Source organism: Cololabis saira, chromosome 22 (assembly GCF_033807715.1).
Source record: "Cololabis saira isolate AMF1-May2022 chromosome 22, fColSai1.1, whole genome shotgun sequence".
NCBI lineage: Eukaryota > Metazoa > Chordata > Actinopteri > Beloniformes > Belonidae > Cololabis > Cololabis saira.
The window spans coordinates 35,270,707-35,296,729 of NC_084608.1; the positions used below are offsets into that span (position 1 = coordinate 35,270,707).

Consider the following 26,023-nt stretch of genomic DNA (forward strand, 5'->3'; position numbering starts at 1 on the left):
TGAGGAGCAGATGTGAACATGTGACTGAAGGAACTGATGAACCAGGAAGTAGAACCTCCCTCAACAGGATCTACACGGAGCTCTTCATCACAGAGGGACTGAGTGAAGAGGTTGATACCCAACATGAGGTGAGGCAGCTGGAGACAGCTTCCAGGATGAAGAGCCTCCATGACGCTCCAATCAAGTGCCAGGACATCTTTAAAGCCTTACCTGACCAACGTGGAGCCATCAGAGTGGTTCTGACCAACGGCGTCGCTGGCGCTGGGAAAACCTTCTCGGTTCAGAAGTTCTCTCTGGACTGGGCCGAGGGCTGGGAGAACCAAGACGTCACCGTGGTGATTCTGCTCTCGTTCAGGGAGCTGCACCTGATCCGAGATGAGCAGCTCAGTCTTCTCAGGCTGATCCAGGTTTTCCATCCATCGTTACAGAAGCTCACAGCAGAGCAGCTGGCTGCCGGGAAACCGTTGTTCATCTTTGACGGCCTGGATGAAAGCAGACGTTCCCTGGACTTCAACAATGGTCCGGTCGTGTCTGACGTCACACAGAGCTCATCGGTCAACGTGCTGCTGACCAACCTCATCCAGGGGAACCTGCTTCCCTCAGCTCTCATCTGGATCACTTCCAGACCTGCAGCAGCCAATCAGATCCCTCACAAACACGTGGACAGGGTGACAGAAGTACGAGGCTTCACCGACGGCCAGAAAGAGGAATACTTCAGGAGGAGGTTCAGGGATGAAGAGCGGTCCAGCAGCATCGTCTCCCACATGAAGACATCCAGAACCCTCCACATCATGTGTCAACTCCCGGTCTTCTGCTGGATCACTGCTACAGTTCTGGACCACATGTTGACCACAGAGCAGAGAAGAGAGCTGCCCAAGACCCTGACTGACATGTTCTCCCACTTCCTGCTGGTCCAGACCAAGAGGAAGAAGAACAAGTACCAGGAGGGACATGAGACGAGTCCACAGGAGCTGACGGAGGCTGACAGGGACCTTCTCCTGAAGCTGGGGAGGCTGGCGTTTGAACATCTGGAGAAAGGAAACATCATGTTCTACCAAGAAGACCTGGAGCAGTGTGGTCTTGATGTCCCAGAGGCCTCGGTGTACTCAGGATTTTGTACCCAGATCTTCAGGAGAGAGTGTGAAGTCTTCCAGAAACCCGTCTACTGCTTTGTTCATCTGAGCATCCAGGAGTTCCTGGCTGCAGTCTACGTGCTCCACTGTTGCTCCACCAGGAACAGAGATGTGCTGGAGAACTTCCTGGGAGAAATCTACAGATACTCATCTCTCGATGACTTCCTGAGGAGTGTCATGCAGAAATCCCTGGAGAGTAAAAATGGCCACCTGGACCTGTTTGTCCGCTTCCTTCATGGTCTTTCTGTGGAGTCCAACCAGAGACTGTTAGGAGGTCTGCTGAACCAGACGGAGAACGATCCAGAAACCATCCAGAGAGTCATCAACAACCTGAAGAAGATGAGCACTGACAGTAACTCTCCTGACAGAAGCATCAACATGTTCCAGTGTCTGGTGGAGATGAACGACCTCTCAGTTCATCAGCAGATCCAAGAGTTCCTGAAGTCAGAGAACAGATCAGAGCAGGAACTCTCTGATATCCAGTGTTCAGCTCTGGCCTACATGCTGCAGATGTCGGAGGAGGTTCTGGATGAGTTGGACATGAGCAAGTACAAGACAACACCAGGGGGTCGACGGAGACTGATTCCAGCTGTGAGGAACTGCAGAAAGGCTCGGTGAGTCCAGATGGATCAATAATATGGGCTCAAATTAATGCCATAAGTATTTTGTATCTGTAAATAAACTTTATACTTAGAAATATTTTGTGCGTGTGAAAAAAATATTTGCACTTGCAAAAAATATTTGTACTTGTAGATACAAATTTGTATCTACAAGTACAAATTTTATTTTTTTTTAAAGCTACAAACTTTTTACAAAGCTACAAACTTTTTTACAAAAGCTACAAACGTTTTTTTTAAATAAGAAAAATACCTGGGGGAGCCAGAAGGTTCATTTAATGAATTAATGTCCACGTTGTCTGATTTTGGTAAATTATCTGGCTACAAAGTTAATATTTCAAAAACTCAGGTGATGACATTAAACTATATAGTCCCTGCGACTTTACGTAGGAAATTTAAGGTAAATTGGGAAAATGAGATCATTAAATATCTAGGTGTACACTTTTTTTTTTTTCACCTTATCTGCACACATATTATTGATTGATACCATGACGGTAGAAACCAAAAGTGTATATATGTGCATTATTACTATATTTAATATATATACATATATATACGCACACATATGCGTACACATACATAAATATACACATACAAACCCAGTGTTTTTTTTTTTTTTTTTTTTTTTTTGGGGGGGGGGGGGTGACGACATCCACTGCCAATCCAGGAAGCAGGAACACACGGAAACACACGTCAAGCACTGGAAATCTGCAACAAAAAACCACAAACAAAGCACGAAACCGGCACGGAGCCAACCAAAACAATAACAGCAATCGACCTAAATCTTGAGATCTGATCGCAGTCTGAGCTAAGCTATCGCTACCGCTACCTAAACCCAAAAACTAGAGAGCCAGCATGCAGGTGAACAAGCCAGTGTGTATGTCTATGTGTGTGTGTGTGTATGTATATGATCATGCGTGTGTGTGTGTGTGTGTGTGTGTGTGTGTGTGTGTGTGTGTGTGTGTGTGTGTGTGTGTGTGTATGAATGTGACTAAGTGACTATATGTCTGTGGAGATTCATTTATCCAGGTAGAAAGTTCTTCTAAAAAGGGTTTTATTTTTAAAAACACTGGACTTAAAACATACTTAAAAACACAAGACGTTTCGGTGTTCATCCAAACACCTTCATCAGTTGTTTGGTCCACAGGAAGTAGCTCTGGCAGTTATAGACTCAAAGGAGTCACATGACTAAGGTCACATGACTGCTCAATGAGTGAGCCAGAGAAGATGGTACACCCACCTACAAAAAGAAAAACACAGTTTTAGGGATCAGGACGTCCACGTCCTGGACAGAGAGGATGGATGGTTTGAGAGGGGCGTAAGGGAGGCCATCTATGTGAAAGTGGAGCGGCCCTCTTTAAATAGAGGGGGGGGACTGAGACATCATTTGTCCTCGTCTTACAATGCTGTTTTGAAGACATTACCCCGGCGCTTAACAGACCAACCAACTTGCTCCACCTCACAGGTGGGGGGAGGGGCATCTGTTTAGGCTCCTGGGACACCATCTTCTCTGGCTCACTCATTGAGCAGTCATGTGACCTTAGTCATGTGACTCCTTTGAGTCTATAACTGCCAGAGCTACTTCCTGTGGACCAAACAACTGATGAAGGTGTTTGGATGAACACCGAAACGTCTTGTGTTTTTAAGTATGTTTTAAGTCCAGTGTTTTTAAAAATAAAACCCTTTTTAGAATAAGTGACTATATGTGTGTATGTGTGTATGTGTGTGTGTGTGTGTGTGTGTGTGTGTAATAAACCTGAAGTGTATCTATAGTGGGGGGGGGAGCAACCCCGCCACCCGCGAGACCAGAGGCCGACACGGAAGAGCCCGGAACCCAGGCCACCGGCAACCCCACAGGTGTACACCTAACTAAGGATCTTTCAGGGCTCTTCCGGGCAAACTATGTACCAATATCCTCGAAAATAAAAGCAGATCTGCATAGATGGAATCTGGTGCCCTTTCTGAGCCTTAGCTCAAGAATAAGCGCAGTAAAAATGAGTGTACTCCCCCGACTACTTTACTTGTTTAGGAACTTGCCTGTAGAGGTGAGTGAAACTCAGTTTAGGGAATGGGATAAATGGATCTCCAGATTTGTTTGGCAGGGCCGGAAACCGAGAATTAAATATGCCACCCTTCAACTTCACAAGGATTTTGGGGGGATGGGTTTCCCTTGTCTAAAGAATTATTATTATGCTGCTCAAATAGCTCCTCTACTATATTGGAGTAATGGAACATATGCGGCTAAGTGGAAGGAGTTGGAGTCCAATCTGGTAGATCCATTCCCCATTCAAGCTGTGTTGGCGGATGAGGGTATAATGTGTCAGTTACAAAAGTTGGGGAACCCATGGCTGAACCACACGTTTCAAGTCTGGCAGAAGGTGATTAATATGAGCAATATACATAGAATGTTGAGAATGTTCAGATGATTTGCGTTTGATTCTGATTTTTTCCCCAACAAGCATGATTCTAGCTTCAAATCGTGGACAATGTATGGTTTTACAACATTTCTTTCACTCACTCATAAGAACACTGTATTCAGCTTTGAGGTTTTACAGGATAAACATGGCTTACAACGAAATGATTTCCATAGATATCTGCAAATGACAGGTCTCTCAGATGTCGAATTAGAATTTTACCACATTTTGAAAAATGCCATGACAATGACTCCAGCCAACTCCATTTCCAAGCTGTACACAGCTATATCCCATGCCAATAATAGCGACACTCTTTACATCAAAGCTAAATGGGAAAGGGAAGCAAGGATTGACATTTCTGAGGAGACTTGGGGCAATATCTGGTCCTTCCAATGGACAACATCTAGCTCCATGGACTGGAGAGAGCATTGTTGGAAGAATATTATTAGATATTTCAAGACACCGTATCAGGAGAAATACAAAGGGGCAAATTTGCCATGTTGGAGACAATGTGGCTCGACTGTGGCTAACCACTATCACATTTTTTGGGACTGCCCCAAGCTGAAAGTGTTCTGGAGGGGTATCCAGGCTTCAGTAAGCACAGTTTTTAACATTCAGTTTCCTCTGAGTTTTGACGTGTTATATCTAGGTCATGTTACTGTTTTGGAATGTAGGCGAGAGATAAAATTGCTGCAATTGCTCTTGGTGGCAAGTAAGAAAGCAATTACCAGGAGATGGTTAACTCCGACCCCACCTACTCTAGAAGACTGGATAGGTATCACCTTAGAGATTTTTAGGATGGAAAAGCTGACCTTCCAACTAAAAGCACAACGGGACATATTCTATAAGATTTGGAATAACTGGATTGTATTTATCACCCCCATGAGAGCAGATTTTGTTTGATTTCACTGGTAATATGTAATTCATTGTTTTGACCTCGACTGGGTTTTATGTTTGTGTAACGGGTGTGCCTAGCTCTACTACACAGTCTAACTGGCTGGCTGCACATCCGTTAACCCCTGATAGCCTCTGCGTTGTGTTCTGGTTGGTCAGAAGAAGACAGTCGGACCACAGGTAGGGATGTCACGATGACAGATTCTCTTGGTACGATTATTGTCAGAGAAATAATCACGATTTAACGATTATCACGATTATTATGTATTAATTAATTTCACACTATGAATCTGTAAAATCACATGAACACTCCTTAGAGATCTTTAAATGTCATTTATTTTCCATGCCAAATATTAGCAACAAAGAAAAGTAACCAAAAAGTACAACATTAATGACAATAATACCATTGGAATTAAACAAAAATCACTTCTGTGTTAATCATCCACAGTAGGATTTACCTTTTGGGTAATAACGTTTCAAATGCTACATGCAAACTGTAAACTGTATTACAAAAATGTTTCTGAACATTTCTTTTGGACCTGAGAAGAGAATTTTTAAACAGGAAAAAACATCTAGCTAGCTTTTGACTTATAGCTGCCCTCTGAAACATAAATAATACTGTAACAGTGAAAATAAACAAGACCACATCTGAAATTAAATACAAGCTAGCTATGTATTTCCTTTTGGAACAAAAAAAGTGGTGAAAGGCTGCAGGACAGGAGCCACCTGCAGAAGACTTGCTTCAAGTCCTTTCAGTTCAGGTTAAAGTGCAGGAATGTCAGCTACGTGCTTACGTCGGGGGCTGGGGGCGGGGCTGGGGACGGTGTTACTGAACAACCAAAGCAGAATAAACACGGAAGAGCGCCGTTTTTTAAACAACGGAGCGTTGAAGACGGCGGTTAAGTTAGCAGACTCTTTTATTATTACATCCATTTATTTAATAATGGATGTAAAACAGAAGCAGCAGTGGTCTACGGTACAATCCATCAACAGAGCCCGCGACGGAGCGCAGCCTCGCGTCCGAGCCCGCTCCCAGCCCGTCCCCGCGGGCCGGGGATTTTTTATTAAATAAATTGATTTATTTCTGCAATGTTTACACACTGGAAAGCCATCGTCAAAGATAACCCCTTCCTCATTTTTGCGGTACCCATAATAATCCCACACAGCTGATTGTATCCGCTTTTTGGGGGGGAATAACTCTTCATCCATACTTCACTTCAGCTGCTCCGCTTCCGCTTGTGTAACTTTATTTTCGTTCCGTGCGAGTTGCGCTGATCTGTCTATGGCCACGTTTACACGTAGCCGGGTATTTACAAAAACGGATATTTTCCCCTCTACGTTTTAAAAAAAATCCTCGTTTACACGGACCCGCATGAAAACGCTGTTAACGTCATGCCAGCCAATCAGAATCCTGGAAAAACATCAACAAATGACACGTGTGTAACTTCCAGTTAAGGCTGATTTATGGTTCCGCGTTACACCAACGCAGAGCCTACGGCGTAGGGTACGCGGCGACGCGCACGTACGATGCACGTCGCCGTGTACCCTACGCCGTCGATTTAACGCGGAACCATAATTCAGGCTTCATGCTGCTGGCTGACGCGCTCACAGGCTTGAATGAGCAGGAGGCTGGACGGGGGGGGGGGGGGGGGGGGTTACTTTTAAGTGTGACTTTAGAATATAAAACAGGTAAAATACAAGAAAATATTGACGGTGGCCAAACTAATTGTAAACACAGGTCGCACACATGACGCTGGTGAGTTTCTGGTGCATAATGTAACGTTCTGAAGCTTAAATCTCCGTTTTCCTCCGTTTTCCTCCGTTTAGACGCAAACGTGAAAACGGAGTTTTTGAAAATCTCCACTTTGGCCGGAGTTTTCAGAAATTATCGTTTTTGGGGGCTTTGAGCTGCGTTTTCGTGTAAACGAACGGCCAAAACGCATGAAAACGCCTCCGTTTTTGCTCCGTGTAAACGGGGCCTAAGGTTCCGGGTACCGGCGTAATCTTTGGAAAGTGACGATGTTTAGGAGTCTTCACGAATAATTAATCGTGCCGTTTAAAATCGCGGTTAATAGTGAAAACAAGTAATCGTGACATCCATAACCACACGTAGCAGTTGGTTGCTCTTTACTGGTGGTGGTAAGGTGGGGCTGTACAGTCACAAAATAAACAAACAACAGTGTGAACATGTAGTCTCCATAAACACCCGCTCTGCAAACCGCATGGAATCCTGCTCTCAGAGAATCCAGCAAAACTCAGGAAATATGCACTTTGTAATTGCATCTAATACATTCTCAATACTAACAGCAAAAGTGCATCTCATGTTATTTGAAAACCATGGACAAAACATTATAATCAGCCACACACATCCGTTTCAACATACCAATTGCAATTAATATAAAATGCCAATGCATAACAAAACGAAATAAACATACCTGTACAGTCACAAAATAAACAAACAGTGTGAACATGTAGTCTCCATAAACACCCGCTCTGCAAACCGCATGGAATCCTGTAGAATCGGAAAATACACGTGTCCTATAACTGTTGCAAAAGTGTATTTACAGACTTCACATTCAACCCTAATGCACCTCTGTATAATCACAAGCTTACTGAAATCATTTATGGTTGCATACTGTTGTTTAGCACTGTAGTAACTTCAGGGACTACGTGGTTATTTCACAGCATAACCTTTATTCCAACTTCAGAACAACAGCATAACCGCATGTTTCAAACTCCAATGTAAACTGAACTGACTCTCACTCTGCCTTGTCGGCAGCTTCACCTGCAAGGAACACTGCTGCCACCTTGAGGCCGGGCAGAGTAACTTCCCAAATGTACTTCACATTATTACACCCTTTCCCCCTTAAGTAGTTAAACATCTCCCCCCCCAAATGTAAACACAGGAGAAATCAAAATCAAAATACACAAGTGGAACCATCCTCAACCTCACTGGCTGCATCAACCTGCTTGAAAATAAACACAAAAAACAAAACAAAAAACACACAAAAGCACAATGCAATTTCGCATTTTTTTTTTTTTTTAAACCTAAACCCCAAAGTCCCCTAGTGTTGGCAGGGTTATGCAGCAGGCGGCTTGGCGTGGTAAACCAGAATAAAGATATACACCGCAAAAACGGGAATAACAGAGCTTCATTCAGTATTTCGTTTCACTCGATCCAACAACTGCAATCAGCTGTGGATGCGCAGCCATTTATTGACACACCCACAAATAACAGCACCTGTCTGGTCAATCAGATCAAACAATTAACAAGTGACACACAGCTTGAGTTCAAACAAACACAAATAATTGAGAGCACTCTGTCTCAACACCCCCACTTGCTCTCACATTGTTCCAAAAGAAAACTTAATTAACTCCAAACATAAATTCATCAAACTGTTTCAACTTAAATTTTGTTGCAGGTTTGGTAAATAGGTCTGCAACCATTTCATTGGTCTGACAATACGTCAAGATCATTTTGCCATTGTTTACAGTGGATCGAATGAAGTGGTACTTGATATCCACATGTTTACACCTCTGTCTGCTGACAGGATTTTTAGCTAAACAAACCGTGCCTTGGTTGTCCTCGTATACCTTAGGTATTGCATATGGATGCTTATCAATCCCCTCTAGGAAATGAGTAAGGTAGAGACACTCTTGGATAGTAGCAGCGAGTGCTATATACTCTGACTCACAAGTGGACAGTGCTACCGTTGGCTGCTTTTTGGTTTTCCATGACACTAAAGTGCCACCTTTGGTTAAGCTTATACAATAACCAGATGTACTTCGTCTATCAGAGGTATCAGCAGCCCAATCTGCATCACTGTACGCTTGTATCCCTAGGTTCTCATCACTTCTCCTGTAACATAGTACTTTGTCACTTGTACCTTTTAGATACCTTAGAACATGTTTAACCGTACTCCATTGCTGTTCTGTCGGTTTAGAGAAATATTGTGACAGTTTGCTTATTATAAAGCTCAAATCAGGTCTGGTACAGACAGTCAGATAGATGAGGCTTCCTACCGCCTCTCTGTATCTTGTGACATCACTCATGAGTACCGCATCATCCGTGTAGTTAAGTTTTTGCTCACACGGTGTGGATCTAGGTTTACAATTTTCCATGTCAAACCTCTCAAGGATTTTTCCCACATACTTTGTCTGAGACATTGTTACACAGTCTTCACTCTGGTTAAAATCAATACCAAGAAAATGTCCAAGTTTTCCCAGATCCTTCATTTTGAACCTTGCTGTAAGCATGTCTTTTACAATATTCAATGAATTTTCATCACTTGCTGCAATGAGTAAGTCGTCAATCCAAATAACCATGATCACCTTGTTGTGTTCTGTCTCCCTTGTGTAAACACAGTGGTCAGCTTGGTTCTGTACAAACTGGTTTTTGGTTAGATAGTCATGTAAAACTCTGTTCCAATTCCTGCCTGATTGTTTTAGCCCATACAGTGACCTTTCTAGTTTACACACCAGCTTTTCATTTGTTTGAGATTGCACCTCATACCCCTCTGGTTGTTCTATGTAAATCTCCTTGTCTATCGGTGAATTTAAGTAGGCTGTTTTTACATCCATTTGGTGCAGAATTTTCATGTGCTGCTTTCTTCATTAGCACTCTGATGCTAGTCAAGTTAGCTGTGGGGGAAAAAGTCTCCACATAATCTACACCCATCTTTTGACTGTATCCTTTTGCGACATAGCGGGCCTTGTATTTCTCTGAACCATCAGGATTGTTTTTAATAGCATACACCCATCTACCCCCCACTACTTTCTTGCCCTCAGGTAGGCTAGTTAGGGTAAATGTGTTGTTCTCTCTAAGTGAATGCATCTCCTCATCCATCGCTCTGACCCACTCTGTTGACTTATCCGATGTTACAGCTTCTGTGAATGAAACTGGTATGTCACACATGACTCGATAACAGTAGTCTATGTTACTCTGAACATGATCCATCTCCTCGGACGTTCTACAATCTGTGTACCTATCTGGCATCCTCCTTTCTCTAGAAGGGTAACGACTAACTTCACCCACTTCAGGCTCACACTTGACCTCTACTGGAACCGACTAGTGGCAACTTGCTTCAGACTTCACTTCATGTTCTAGTGGGAAATGGTGCTCTGGACTCCTGGATTTGTACTGTACAAAGTCATCTATAGGCATAAAATTCACTTGAGTCTGCTGCTCTACACCCATCTTGGCTACAAACTTTACCACCCTGTGCTTCTGCACCCTCTTAGTCTCAGGGAAGTAAATGATGTACGCCGGACTGTTTTTGTCATACCCGATGAAAACACCCTTCTCACATCTTGGGTCTAGTTTTCTTTTATCTCGAACATAAACAAAACACTCTGACCCAAATTTCTGCATCCTAGATAAATTAGGCCTCTTGCCTGTCAATGCTTCTATTGGGGTCTGTTTTGTACGTTTGTTGAAACATCTGTTTCTAACCACAGCGGCAGTCTGAACTGCATAAGTCCACAGTTGTTTTGGCAGGTTGCTTTCAATAATCATACATCGTGCCATATCAAAAAGTGTGCGCCAGTTGCGCTCAGCAGTGCCATTCTGGTGGGGAGAGTAAGGTGCTGATTTTTCATGTCTAATCCCCTGTTTAATGAGTAGAGCCTGGTAACCTTTACCTGTGAATTCAGTACCATTGTCCGATCTGAAACATTTAACTTTACCATATGGCGCTATGTCAGCCAGAAACTTCTCCGTTGCATGTGATGTGTCACTTTTGTTTTTCAAAAAATACACAAAAACTGTACTAGAAAAATCATCAGTAAATGAGAGGGCATATTTGTGCCCATCTCTCGACTCTGGGTGGATTGGCCCTGCCAAATCCGTGTGTACCAGTTCTAAAGGTGTTCTAGCTCTTGCGTCAGGATTTCTGTTTCTCGTTTGATAAAGTTTTCCCAGGGTGCACACTTCACAATGTGGAGGTTTGTTTATTGAACCTTTAATTTTCATCCCGTTAACCACACTCTGCTGTTTCTGAATGTCATCATAGTTGCAATGTCCAAGGACCTCATGCCAAGTCTGCATATCAAAACACCCCATGCACTGATCATCACATTCATCATTATCATTCACTGTGTGCAAGTAATACAATCTGTCATGCACATGAATGCGGAATTTCGTACCGTCTCTGTGAATTAAATTGTCCTTCTCCTTTTTGAAAATCACTGTGCAGTAGCTGCCTTCACAGAAAAAATGTCTTGTGGATAGGATGGGATGTACAGGGCTTGTTTCAGTATAGTGTTTATTTGTCTGCCTCCGCTGTCAGTCAAACATACCTCTGCGTCACCGCGGCGCTCTGCAACCCCTTTGCATCTCGTACCGTCAGCCAGCTCTATGCAGTGTGTCTCAGCCTGGAACCCATCATCAAACCGCTTGAACTTTGTGTGGTCTGTGATGATATGCGAAGTAGCTCCGCAGTCGACCATCAGGCCCCTCACGTTGACACTGGCTGTCCCCTCACTCACTCGGAAGGCGTACTCTTGGTCCTCACCCGATGTCTCCCCGTAGACTTTACGTGCGTCATCTCGCTCGCTGCGCTGGCGCTGTTTCTTTCTGCAGGTGGTGTCCCGGTGCGTGGCGCTCCTGCAGTGACTGCACCACAGTTTACGCCTGCAGTCTCTGGAAAGGTGTCCTCTCAGGCCGCATCTGAAGCACGTCAGGTCTGCTGCTGCCCGGTCACCTGCGCTGTCGGGTCTCCCTCTTTGGTGCTGCATGCGCACCTTCATCACATTGTCAGCTGTTGCTGCAGCCCGCATCTTGTCTGTGTCCTCGTAGCTCCGCAACTTTGTTTTAAATTCAGCAAAAGTCATTGCCGCATCATACTGCGTGATATGGACAGAAAAAGGCTTGAATGACTCTGGCAAGCCTTTTAAAACCATAGCCACCAATAGTCCATCACTTAATATTTTTCCGGCATTTCTCAGAGCAGTGATTGCAGTTTCAGCGCGGATCACATATTCAGTGACACTTCACTGTCTGATTTCTGAAGGGACGTCAGTTCTGTATAGAGATTGATGATACGTGGCTTGCCGCTACCTTGATAGTAGTCTCTCAAAATCTTTAGCGCTGCTCGCCCATCATCAGCCGCCTCTCTCATTATCAACGATAGGCTCTTGTCATCCAGAAATTGGATAAGTTCTGCATATGCCTCTGCATTCTTGGCTGCATCATCAACCAGCTCAGCTTCGTCGTCTGTCTCAGGATCATTTAAGATAACATCTTTCAGGCCTTGCAGACGAAGGTGGCCCAAGAATATGTCTCCCAAATCTCATAGTTCTTTTCATCTCCATTGAACTGAAGCCGGGACCAGCGGCTTGCGTCTGTAATCCTTTTACTCATGGTGTCAGCGTCGTCATCACACTCTCTGTGGGTTATTCTGGATTTTCTCTGGGCCCATAACCTGTTGGCAGGGTTATGCAGCAGGCGGCTTGGCGTGGTAAACCAGAATAAAGATATACACCGCAAAAACGGGAATAACAGAGCTTCATTCAGTATTTCGTTTCACTCGATCCAACAACTGCAATCAGCTGTGGATGCGCAGCCATTTATTGACACACCCACAAATCACAGCACCTGTCTGGTCAATCAGATCAAACAATTAACAAGTGACACACAGCTTGAGTTCAAACAAACACAAATAATTGAGAGCACTCTGTCTCAACACCTAGGAAACCACAAAGTCCTTTAGCCGACCGGGCAAGTTAATTCGTCTCTGTGACCTTCTCAGGCCTACCCCTGTGTTTTCCGGGCCAGATTGCGAGACCCCAAGTGCTTCAGTCTCTGCGGGTTCAGCGGCAGTCCCTGGTTGCCCCGCAGCAGCAGCAGTTCCTTCCTCCACACCATCGGGACTGATACTCTCCATGACCTGGTCGTCCGGGGCCCTGCTTCCCAGCACAGCAGGCTCACCTGCACAGAGAGGTGCTGGTAAGACGTCCTCCGTGCACTTAGCAGATGCCTCCTGTCTGGAACAGATCTGGTCCACATGTCTCCGGACCACTCTACCATCCCCCAGCATCACTGTATATGACACTGGGCCAGTCACTGTCTCTATGAATCCGGGGACCCATTTTGGTCCATGACTGTAATTTCTGACCTGCACTGAATCACCCACTTTAAAGCCTCTTTCTTTAGCTCTTCTGTCATGTACGTTTGTCATGCTTCTCTTGTTTATTCATCAACCTGCGTGCCATATCTGGATGGATCAAATCAAGAGTGCATCGCAGCTTCCTTCCCAACAACATTTCAGCAGGCGACAAGCCCGTTGTGGTCTGCGGTGTCACTCTGTAACTAAATAAAGCTCTAGACACCCTAGTTTCCAGGCTTCCCTCTGCACTCATGTTCATTAGGCGCTTGAAAATCTGTACTGCACGCTCTGCCAGACCATTAGTGGAAGCATGATAAGGTGCTGAGGTCACATGTGAAATGCCATTTTTCATCATGAACTCTTTAAACTCGGCGCTAACAAAGCTTGTTGCATTGTCCGAAACCAAAATCTCTGGCAAACCATGAGTACTGAAACATTTTCGAAGGCACTCAATCGTCACCGTGGATGTAGAAGAGTTCACTGGATATACTTCCATCCATTTAGAATGGGCATCGATCAGAATGAAAAACATTCTTCCCATGAAGGGCCCCGCGTAATCCACATGTACTCTCTGCCAGGGTCTGTCTGGCCATTCCCAGGGGTGCAATGGGGCCACCGCTGGAACATTTCTGTATTCCTGACAAACACTGCAGGCTTTAACAGTGTTCTCCACATCTTGATCCATCTTAGGCCACCACACGTAGCTCCGTGCTAATGACTTCATTCTAGAAATACCTGGATGGCTTTGATGCAGCTGTCTCAGTAGATCTGCCTGTCCCTTCTTTGGAACAACCACTCTGGCACCCCACATTACACATCCATTTTCCACACTCAGTTCATTCTTTCGAGCGGTGAAAGGTGCAAAATCAGCCCCCTCTTGTTCCGGCAGCCAACCTCTCTGTACCATCTCTCTCACTCTTGAGAGCACAGGGTCCTTTGTTGTCCACGTACGCACCTGCTCTGCGGTCACAAGTGTGATGTCTGACGTCTCCAACATGAGCACTCTCTCTTTTGGTACACTGGGACCCAGGTCCCCCGGCAGAGGGAGACGGCTCAATGCATCTGCATTTCCATGATATTTTCCAGCCTTGTAGATGATGTGATATTCATAAGCCATTAATGTTACAGCCCAACGTTGAATACGGGGGGACACGATCTGTGGGACTGCTTTTAACTCATCAAAAAGTGACAACAGGGGTTTGTGATCTGTCACAATAGTGAACGGCCGGCCAAAAATGTACTTATGGAACCTGTTTACCCCGAAAATGACAGCCAAACCTTCTTTGTCAAGTTGCGAGTAGTTCCTCTCAGCCGAGTTTAGCGTGCGAGACACAAACCCTATAGGCCTCTCAGTCCCGTTTGGCATTCGGTGAGAAAGCACGGCACCCACCCCGTGTGGAGAAGCATCACAAGATAGGACATGGTCTTTCTCTGGGTCATAGTGGACCAACACCTCTGCTGACTGCATTAATTGCTTTGAATGTTGGAAAAAATCTACCTGTTCCTTTCCCCACTGCCACTTGGTGTCCTTCCTGAGTAGCCTGTGGACTGGGGCCAGAAATGTAGATAGGTTTGGCAAAAACCTGTTATAGTAGTTCAATAAACCTAAATAGGCTTTTAATTCCGTCACGGAAGTCGGGGCAGGAGCGTCCTGGATTGCTGCCACCTTATCATGTACCGGGTGCAACCCTGTGGAGTCCACCTTGTGACCTAGGAAAATAACTTCCCTGCTCATGAACATGCACTTGTTCCTCCTCAAGCGCAATCCAGCCTGGTCCAATCTTTTTAGCACTTCCTCCAGGGTCTGAAGGTGCTCTTGGTCATTTCGTCCCGTCAGGAGGATGTCATCCAAAAAAACTGCCACCTTTGGTATGCCCTGCAGTACCCCCTCCATAGTGCGTTGAAATATAGCCGGGCTCGATGAGACCCCGAAAGGCAACACATTATACGTGAACAACCCCTTGTGGGTGTTTATGGTCACATATTTTTTTGACTCCTCCTCCAAAGGGATCTGGTGGTATGCGTGGCTCATGTCTAGCTTGGTGAACTTCTGCCCCCCTGATAGACTAGCGAATAAATCTTCGACTTTTGGTATAGGATATTGCTCCAATTTTGACACTCTGTTTACTGTCAGTTTATAATACCCACAGATTCTCACACTGTTGTCAGGTTTTAACACTGGTACAATCGGAGCGGCCCACTCCGCATATTTAACAGGCTGCATTATTTTCTGTTGCACCAAACGCTCAATCTCGGCCTCCACTTTGGCTCTCATTGCATACGGGACTGTTCTGGGTTTGAAGAACCTGGGGGCTGCCTCTTTGTCCACATATATTTTGGCTGGGGCCTCATTCAGTCTCCCCAATTCCTCCTTGAAGACCCTGTCGTACTGACTGAGCACCCCTTGTAATGAACATTTGCCCTCCTGTATGTGATTTACTGCCCTCCAGACTATGTCCAGTTTCCTAATCCAGTGCCTTCCTAAAAGGCTGGGTCCATTTCCTGGGACTACAACTAGTGGTAGTGTCTTAACAGTATTTCTGTACTGTGCAGTGACATTTACAGTACCCAGTGTCTCTACTGGTTGACCTGTGTATGTTTTTAGCTTAAAAGGCCATGGTTTCAGTGGGGGGATTTTACCTTCTTCCCACAGATCTGCAAACTCCTCGCTGTTCATCACCGTCACTCCACAGCCTGTGTCAAGTTCAAATGTCTTTGCTCGTCCATTCACAGTCAATGTTTCGCGAAAAGGCTCTTCCTTGGTGAGCTCAGTCTCCTCCATGTTATACATTGTGAAAAACACTTCCTCATCATTTTCCTCTTCTTTTTCCTCTTCTAGAGTAACATGATGTGCTGCTTGTGTTCTCCCTTGCCTCTCCGTCTTTCGCGCTCCTCCCCCTTTAAACTTCTCAGCCACTGCAGTTGCACTTCTCAAACGGCACACTTTTTGAATATGCCCTCTTTTTCCGCAGCCATGGCATGTCTCCTGCACGAAACGGCACTCGTTTGCTCTATGCTGCTCACTGCCACATCTGTAGCATGCTCGCCGTTGGGCACTCACTGCATGTTGGCTCTGCTGGACCGCCATTTTATGCACTGCCTGGGGAAGCTCCCCAAGTTGGGATTGCAAAACTTTTGCATCCCTATTTGCCGTCTCGATGGCCTGTGCAATTTTCAATGCTTTGTCGAAGGTCAAATCCATCTCCGATAACAGTCTGCGTTGAATGCGATCATCAGCAACCCCGCAGACCAGTCTATCCCGCAACTGCTCCTTCAGTTTGTCACCAAAATTACAATCTTGTGCTAACTTCCTCAGTCCAGCCACAAAATCCAACACAGTCTCCTCAGGTTTCCTGGTCCTGGAATAAAACACGAACCGTTGCACAATCTCGCTCGGTTTAGGATTATAATGTTCCTTCAAAAGAGCAACAAGTTGGTCAAACGTCTTGTCCCCCGGCTTCTCGGGACTCACAAGATTTCTCATAAGGCTGTAAGTTTGACTTCCCACCGAACTCAGCAAGATTGCCTTCATCTTATCAGCATCATCAATGTCATTTGCTTCAAAAAAATAACCCAGCACTTCGCAGTATTCCTCCCAGGACTGGGTCTGACTGTTGAATGGAGTGGTGTGTCCCACAAGACCCGCCATATTACCGTCACGTCTTCCGCGATTAAAATGTCTATTTAATCGTCGTTGTAGTCTCCCTTCAGGTGGCCAGCTTTATCCTTGTCGCCATTTATGTAGTAACTTCAGGGACTACGTGGTTATTTCACAGCATAACCTTTATTCCAACTTCAGAACAACAACAGCATAACCGCATGTTTCAAACTCCAATGTAAACTGAACTGACTCTCACTCTGCCTTGTCGGTAGCTTCACCTGCAAGGAACACTGCTGCCACCTTGAGGCCGGGCAGAGTAACTTCCCAAATGTACTTCACATTATTACAAGCACTGTTAAGAAAACTAAATAAAAAAGATTAACTCTGACGGGAACACACAGCATACCTGCTCTCAGAGAATCCAGCAAGACTGAGGAGCAGACGCAGCTGCGTGACGTCATGAGCTCGGGAATGCAGCTCGCCCTTAAAGTGACAGTACAGGTATACACACAGTTGGAATGGAACAGTAACATTGACTGAATATAATAAATTAAAGATTTGGTGGAGTTTCATCAACAAAAATAAACTGTAAATTGTAACCTTGTTACATTTGGTTCAACACAGCAGCGGCAGGTGACCCCCTTTCTGTTCATAGTTCATGTAAACGTTAATTTTTGTGACTTAAACTAGCAAAACCGGAAGGACATTCATTTTCATTTGATTGAGTGTTGCTGTATCGTTTTATTTATTGTCCTTTCCAAATAAAGAAACAATTAAAAAAAAAAATAAGAAAAATAGAGAAACATATTCTCTCATTAACAAAGCATATTTTACATTTTTATACATTACATTGCATTTTATTGTTATTGTTATTTTATTGTCTGAAAAATGGTTCAAATATGTTATTTTGTTATTTGATTTTTTTTTTATTTGTTTTGTTGATAAAAAAATATGTCTATATTTGTGAGGAGGGGATATATATTGTTTTTCGGCACTACCTTGTTCTCTATAGCTGATATAACATGAATTACTCCTATGTGGGATCAATAAAGTTCTTATTTTTGCCGTCTGAGAAAATTAAATATATTATATTTGGTGCCTAACTGTTCCCCAAGTATATTAGTGCGTGTGTGAATGAATAAATGAGACGTAAAACGTACATTTCTTTGTAGAAAGGTGCTTTATGAAAATAAGTCCATTTACTTGTATTAGTTTGCAGCCCAGTCTTGCCACATCCAATATGGCGGCGACGTCAGTAGGCGATGCAATGTGCTGATTGGCTCTCCAGAAACGCTTTGAAACCCGTTCCAAAGATCGCTGATTGGCTTTTAGTTTTGGCACGTCAAAACAGTGCCATAACTCGTAGTTGTAAAAAAAGTTTGTAGCTTTTGAAAAAAAGTTTGTAGCTTTTGTAAAAAAGTTTGTAGCTTTGTAAAAAGTTTGTAGCTTTGTAAAAAGTTTGTAGCTTTTGTAAAAAGGTTTGTAGCTTTGTATCTACAAGTACAAATATTTTTTGCAAGTGCAATTATTTTTTTGCAAGTACAAATATTTTTTGCACACGCACAAAATATTTCTATAAGTACAAATATTTTTTTCCACACGCACAAAATATTTCTAAAAGTACAAATATTTTTTGCAAGTACAAATGTTTTTTGCACACGCACAAAATATTTCTACAAGTACAAAGTTTATTTACAGATACAAAATACTTATGGCATTAATTTGAGCCCATACAATAACACCATCAGTTAGCAGTTCACTTCTTCAAATCTGATTTTGATCTTGAAAATGAAAACTTTTGAAGTCAGATGTGTTTGTTTTATTCTGTCAACTCAACCAGAGGTTCATGTTTCAAACACTTGATCTACAAACCCGATTCGGTTGAAGTTGGGAAATTGTGTAAAATGTAAATAAAAACAAAATACAATGATTTGACAATCCTTTTCAACCCATATTCAATTGAATACACTACAAAGACAACATATTTAATGCTCAAACTCATACACTTTATTTTATTTTTCAAATAATAATGAACTTAGAATTTCATGGCTGCAACACGTGCAGTAGAAGTTGGGAAAGGGCATGTTTACCACTTCATTACATCACCTTTCCTTTTAATAACACTCAATAAATGTTTTGGAAGAGAGGAGACTAATTCTCTTAGCTTCTCATGTGGAATTCTTTCCCATTCTTGCTTGATGAACCGCTTCAGTTGTTCAACAGTCCGAGGTCTTCTCTGTCGTATTTTACGCTTCATAATGCCCCACACATATTCAATGGGAGACAGGTCTGGACTGCAAGCGGGCCAGGGGAGAACCTGGACTCTTTTACTTCCAAGCCAGGCTTTTGTAACATGTGCAGAATGTGGCATGGCATTGTCTTGCTGAAATAAGCACGGCGTCCATGAAAAAGACGTGGCTTGGATGGCAGCATATGTTGCTCCAAAATCTGTATGTACTTGTACTGTATGTACCATGCCATGGGAACTAATGCACCCCCATACCATCACAGATGCTGCTTTTGAACTTTGCGTTGATAACAGTCAGGATGGTTCCGCTTCCTCTTTGGTCCGGAGGACACGGCGTCCAGTGTTTCCAAAAACAATTTGAAAAGTGGACTCATCAGACCACAAAACACTTTTCCATTGTGCATCAGTCCATTTTACATGAGCTCGGGCCCAGATAACCCGGCGGCATTTCTGGATGTTGTTCATAAACTGCTTTTGCTTCGCATGTTAGAGTTTACTGATTTGCACTTACTGATGTAGTGACGATCTGTATTTACTGACAGTGGTTTTCTGAAGTTTTCCTGAGCCCATTTGGTGTTATCCTTTACACACTCATGTGGGTTTTTAAGGCAGTGCCGTCTGAGGGATCGAAGGTCAGGGTCATTCAGTCTTGGTTTCCGGCCGTGGCGCTTACGTGCAGTGATTTCACCAGATTCTCTGAACCTTTTGATGATATTATGGACCGTAGATGTTGAAATCCTCAAATTCCTTGCAATTTTGCTTTGAGAAATGCCCTTTCCCAACTTCTACTGCATGTGTTGCAGCCATGAAATTCTAAGTTCATTATTATTTGAAAAATAAAATAAAGTTTATGAGTTTGAGCATTAAATATGTTGTCTTTGTAGTGTATTCAATTGAATATGGGTTGAAAAGGATTGTCAAATCATTGTATTTTGTTTTTATTTGCATTTTACACAATTTCCCAACTTTTCCCAACCGAATCCGGTTTGTAGTTGATGTTTTTTCTGCTCAGAGATGAATCTATGTAATGCAGAAAGATGAAACATCAGAACCACCGGGGAGTTTTGTTGATGTGAACTTACAGCCAGTTTTACAGAGAACTCATCAGATCAGACATTTTCATTGAAATTATTGAAGAAGTTTACAAGTTTAAACGGCTCAAAGCTGTAAACCTACAATAGTTTTATGTGGACATGGTTGTACTTGGTATGTGACTTTAATTCTAGTAACTCTGGTTCTGTGATCTCCTGCACCGTCCTGTAACTCCTGTGGGTCAGTCTGGCTTTAAATCAGACTTTATTACAACTGACATCATGTTTTCTCTCATCACAGATTTGTTGGTTGTTATCTCTCAGAGACTCACTATGAAGTTGTTGCGTCCGCTCTGAAGTCCAACCCCTCCCATCTGACAGAACTGGACCTGAGTCAGAACTGGGACCTGAAGGATTCAGGAGTGAAGGTTCTGTCTGGTGGACTGGAGAGTCCAAACTGTAGACTGGAGACTCTGAGGTCAGTCCACTGGAGATGTTTCCACATTTATCCACTTATCATCCTCCAAAGATGGAACTGGCTCTAAAAGTTCTGTCTCTAATCGAATAGAATAAAATACAATAATAAAAATAGAATAGAATAGAATATGTAAGGGATAATGCCCGACGAGGTGAACATTATCAGAAATATATGGACGACGCGGGGCGGTTTGCCTCCGCGAATTCCATATATTTATGTTAATTTACACCTGGAAGGGCATTATCCCGCTTATACCACGGTCACTTACCAAAAAACATAAATATTAAATCAGTTATTCATGCTTTAATGTGTTTTCAGTGTAAATCATTATTTTTATAACAAGCCACAGCTGAGCGACTGAGCGACTATTTAATCTCTCAACCAGCCGTTGGAAGTTTTTTAACAAGCCATAACTCAGTTTCCTTGGTAACGGGAGATATTCTAGTCCGCTCAGCTCCGCTTGGCTAGTTTCTTTTCTCTCCTCTTCTGCATCCCAGTCATCAAAATTGTTAAATTCACCAAATAAATTAAAATATATTAGAAAATCACTCATGTCGCCATCCTGCGGTAGCCGGCTCTTCTCTGAATCTCCGTTGCCATGGTTACCACCTGAATCTCCATTGCCGTTGTGACAAAGTGGGTGAGAGCACACCATTTGTCACCATGTCAGTCTACTGTCTTAGCCATCCAAATTCAACCGTGCTTTTTTGTTTTGGTTATAGGTCTATCATTCTTTCATGCCATGCAGGCACATAGTACCCCGGGTTTGTTTGTGTTCTCAATTATTGCACTTAAAATAATACAGAAAAGTATTGTTAAGTTTAAAGTAGTTTATTTGTTCAGTTTTTTCATTTATCATGAGGTTGATTATGTTACTTACCATACCCACCAGGTTCCAGTGTCAAAAGGAGGGAAAAGTGCAAACACTTCCTCTATTTATACCCTGGTGACATCATTAAGGGCTGAGTATACTTCTGCGTCACACACACGCAGAGCACACGGCGCACCCGTGGTGCCGTCACGAATCGTTCAGAGTTCTCCGTCTCTCCGTTTGGTCGCGGTGCAGTACCCCCCGCGGCCACTAGTTAGCGATCTTTTTCTGAATGGTTTATCCGACTTTTTCCGGTCACAGTAAATCAAAGAAATAAGGACAACTATTGTGCAAAAAACAAAAACAAAAAAAATCACATATAAACGAAGAAAAAAGCCCTGGAAGTTCACTACTGATTCAAACCGGAAACCGGAAATGCTTCGCTTTCAAACGAACCAATCACAGCCCTCTCGGTCTGCGTGTGGACGGCGTCTCCTCGACGCGTAGTTACAATTTTCGGGAGGTGCACGTCACTGACGGCGCATGTGACGGCGTGTCCTCTGCGTGTCCAAAAACCACACGCCGTAGACACGGCGTCGTTTTGACGCAGAAGTATAATTCAGCCTTTAGTGATGTCACTGGGTTGAACCATGTATGGGGGGAGGTACATTTTGGGATTTGTTTTCTTATTGATTTTGATTATTTTGGCATGGTTGAAAAGGTATCGGTTACCATGGCCGAAGCTATTGTGTGTTTGGTGGTGATTGTGGTTGGAGGCGAAATGTTGATGGCTCAGTTGATTCCAGGGAGGCGAGTGGAGTCACCTTTGGAGTGGTACAGCCTGATGGAAGGGCCTACTTAACCAGCTGCTGTCTGCTGCTGGAAAAGGAGAGACCAGTGTGCAGCCATGGGCACATGTTGCTTATTCTAAGTAGTTTTTGGAAAAAAATAAATCACTCTTGAACATTTTAACATTGCTTCTGAGTCTGCCTCCTTCCATCCATCTACTCTGGTCACACGTCCCCACATTTGGTGGCAGTTGGTGGGTCCCAGGCCAGTAGGAGGCAGTGAAGATGTCAATAAGAAACCAGAAGAAAAATAAAATGGAGTGTCTACCAGAATTGTCACAAGATGTCTGTGACCAGCAAGGGGCAGCAGGTGGTCTACCTCAGGAACAAAGTACGGCAGAACTGTCTAATCTTTTGCGATGCTTAATGCAACAGCAGGCTGACCGGGATGCCAGGACGGATCAGGAGCGTAAGCATGAGGAGGAGAGGTGGAGGCGAATACAACATCAGTTTGCCCAACTCCAACAGGAGGTGCAGCAGGACCGGCAGGAGCGTCTGCAGCCGAGGGACGGTTCGGCTGCCACATCCGCCCCTTCCATAGGGCCAGCACCTGAAACAGTTGCCGAGCCATCACAGCCTGCTATCGGAGGTCAACATCCCAGTCTGGTGAGGTTACCTGGCTGGAAAAGCCCCAAAATGCAGCCCTATAATGAAGGTGAGGACATTGAGCACTATTTAATCACTTTTGAAAGAATTGCTCTTGCCTGTCAGTGGCCTCAGGATGAATGGGCTCTTCACCTAGCTCCACTGCTAACTGGTAAAGCTCGCGCTGCATATGTGGCCATGGACATTGATGACACAATGGACTATGAAAAAGTAAAATTTGCTGTCTTGCAGAAGTGCAAAATCAGTACAGAGACCTATCGAGTGAGGTTCCGTTCCAGTGCACCAGAGGGGGAAGAGACCCCTAAAGAATTGCAGGTACGTCTCAAGGACTTGTATGAGAAGTGGATGGCCCCCAAAGCAAAAACAAAAGAGCAAATCGGAGACACCATCATCATGGAGCAGTTTCTCAAAGTCCTTAACCCTGAGCTCTGCACCTGGATCAAAGAACGGAACCCAAAGACCTCAAAAGAAGCAGCAGAATTGGCTGAAGGTTTCCTAGCTGCCCGCCGTCCATCACAAGAGTACCTCCCAGCCAAGCCCCGCCCACCCATACCATCTGGTAAACCGGACGGAGGCAATGACTATAGAGTTAGGAACACAAGACAGTTCCTTCCCTCAAATTCAGTTAAACTTGAGCCTAGAAATAAGGCCCTCTTAATGTGTTTTTCATGTGGTCAGAAAGGTCATTTTATGAAAGAGTGTCCTAAAGTACATGTTAGTAATAACTACATGTGTTTTGCTCCCCAGTCATCTGTCAGTGAGGTAGAGAGAGAAGGTCAATTTGAAGAACTTACAATAGGTGTGTTAATTGAAGACAGACCCTGTATAGCTCTTCTAGACTCGGGAAGTAATCGTACCCTAGTCAGACAGGATAGTCTCCCTAGGAATGTCATTTTTTGTGGGGGAACAGTGGATGTCCTCTGTATTCATGGGGACAAGGTAGGATACCCCATAGCTGAGGTATCTATCCAGGTCGAAGGTCAACTCTATCCTCTTTCAGTAGGAGTATTTGAACATCTACCCTGTCAGGTCGTGTTAGGCTCTGATATCCCTGTTCTTGCCGATCTGATAGCTAAACAATCTCGTGAGACTAGGGCCAGCTGCACCAGTGAAAGTTTGCTAGCTGTTACAAGGTCCAAAATCAGGCAGGAACAAGCTAGTCTAACAGCGGGATGGGAGGAGTTACCTTTTGCAAATGAGGAAGTGCCTAGTGGTTACACCAGACAGCTTAAGGAAAGGAAAAGCAGGAGACAGAGGAGACGGGATAGAGTAAGGGGAACCAAATTAGCCCAGTATGTGGATGATCCAGTAGAGTCTGACACTTTTTCCATCCCGGGTGATATTGCTAAGCTACAGAGAGAGGACCCCACACTTACAATCTTGTTTTCAAAATGTGTGCCGGAGTCTACCCAAGTGGTAGATAAGGAAGTCTTTGTAGTTAAGAGAGACAAGCTGTATCGCTGTAGCCAGATTGGTGATCAGCTAGTCATTACCCAGAGTTTGAGGCCAACAATCCTTAATCTGAGCCACTCTATCCCATGGGCAGGACACTTAGGACAGGCAAAAACATTTTCCAGAATGGTTCCCCGTTTCTACTGGCCCCAGCAGTATGCTGACACAGTTAAATATTGCCAATCTTGCCCACAGTGTCAGCTAACGGCTCCAGGCAGGAAAGGAGATAGGGCCCCTCTCATTACCATGCCCATCATTGATACGCCCTTCTCCCGTATTGCCATGGACATTGTAGGCCTGCTAGAAAGAAGTAGTGCAGGCCACAAGTACATACTGGTAGTCAGTGATTATGCCACAAGATACCCTGAAGCCTTTCCCTTGAAGAAGATCAAGGCTCGCCAGATCGTCAACTGCCTCATTCAGCTGTTTTCCAGAGTTGGAATTCCAAAGGAGATCATCACTGACCAGGGTACCAACTTTACATCAAATCTGCTTAAAGAGGTGTACAGCATGCTGGGAATTCAAGGAGTGAGGACCAGTCCCTATCACCCACAGACAGACGGCCTCGTTGAGCGCTTTAACAAGACTCTCAAGTCCATGTTAAGGAAGTTTGTGAATGACTCCGGGTCAGATTGGGACCAATGGCTTCCATTCTTGCTGTTTGCATATAGAGAAGTCCCACAAACATCAACCGGATTCTCACCTTTTCAGCTGCTGTACGGACATCCAGTGAGGGGTCCAATGGACGTTTTGAAGGAGGCCTGGGAGGGCCCCACACCACAACAGCAGTGCAGTGAGCTCTCATATGTCCTGAAAATGAGAGACAAACTGGAGCAGTTTCAAGAGCTTGCTAATGGTAATTTGGCTCAAGCACAGCAGCGACAGAAGCAAACTTATGATAAGACCTCCAAGAGGAGAATTTTTCAGGAGGGCCAGAAAGTTCTCCTACTGCTGCCAACGTCTGATAGCGGTCTCCTTGCCAAGTGGCAGGGACCATACACGATCAGGAAAAAGATGGGCCCAGTGACATATGAACTTTCCTTGCCAGACCGCCGAAAGAAACATCAAGTCTTCCATGTAAACCTCCTGAAAAGGTGGGTAGACAAACCAGAGAACTCTACAAACTTGTGGGCATGCACAGTGGATGATGAGGAAGAGATTCAGGAGCAGTACTTTCCATCCTCATCTGAGACTCCAGTGTTTCCAGATCTGAGTCATCTCACACCAGATCAACGCCAGGAGCTGCAAGTCCACATGTCAAAGGAGCTCTTCAGTCTGAAACCAGGTTGTACACACCTCACTGAACATCGGATACGTCTGCATTCGCCTGAACAGCAGCCCATTAGGGACACCACTTGCCGCATTCCAGCCAGACTTGTCCCTGAACTGAAGCAAGAACTGGAAGAGATGCTGGCTACAGGAATCATCGAGCCTTCTCACAGTGAGTGGTGTAGCCCTGTGGTATTGGTTCCGAAAAAGGAGGACGCTAAAATCAGATTCTGTGTTAATTTTTCAAAACTGAATGCTGTGTCGGCCTTCGACCCCTACCCAATGCCAAGGGTGGATGAACTGATTGAGCGCTTGGGACATGCCAACTTCCTGACGACCCTTGACCTCTGCAAAGGGTACTGGCAAGTGCCCTTAACAGATTCTTCAAAGGACTTAACAACTTTCAGAGTCCCAAGTGGCCTGTTCAGATTCAGGATGATGCCGTTTGGTTTGCACGGAGCACCAGCAACATTTCAGAGATTGGTGGATGAAGTTTTGAGAGGAGCAGACGACTAT

The 26,023-nt window shown here is 44.3% G+C and overlaps 1 protein-coding gene and 1 pseudogene across 1 annotated transcript in view; one reads left to right on the forward strand and one right to left on the reverse strand.

The window, feature by feature from the left end:
* Nucleotides 1–1,751, forward strand: part of LOC133423131 (protein NLRC3-like) — a 2,052-nt gene extending 301 nt beyond the window's left edge. The window contains exon 2 of the mRNA XM_061713273.1: nt 1–1,751. This exon is cut by the window's left edge and continues 42 nt beyond it. Coding sequence (XP_061569257.1) covers nt 1–1,751 — 1,751 coding nt within the window.
* LOC133423115 (NACHT, LRR and PYD domains-containing protein 12-like) overlaps nt 1–26,023 on the reverse strand; it is a 464,316-nt pseudogene that overhangs the window by 333,317 nt on the left and 104,976 nt on the right.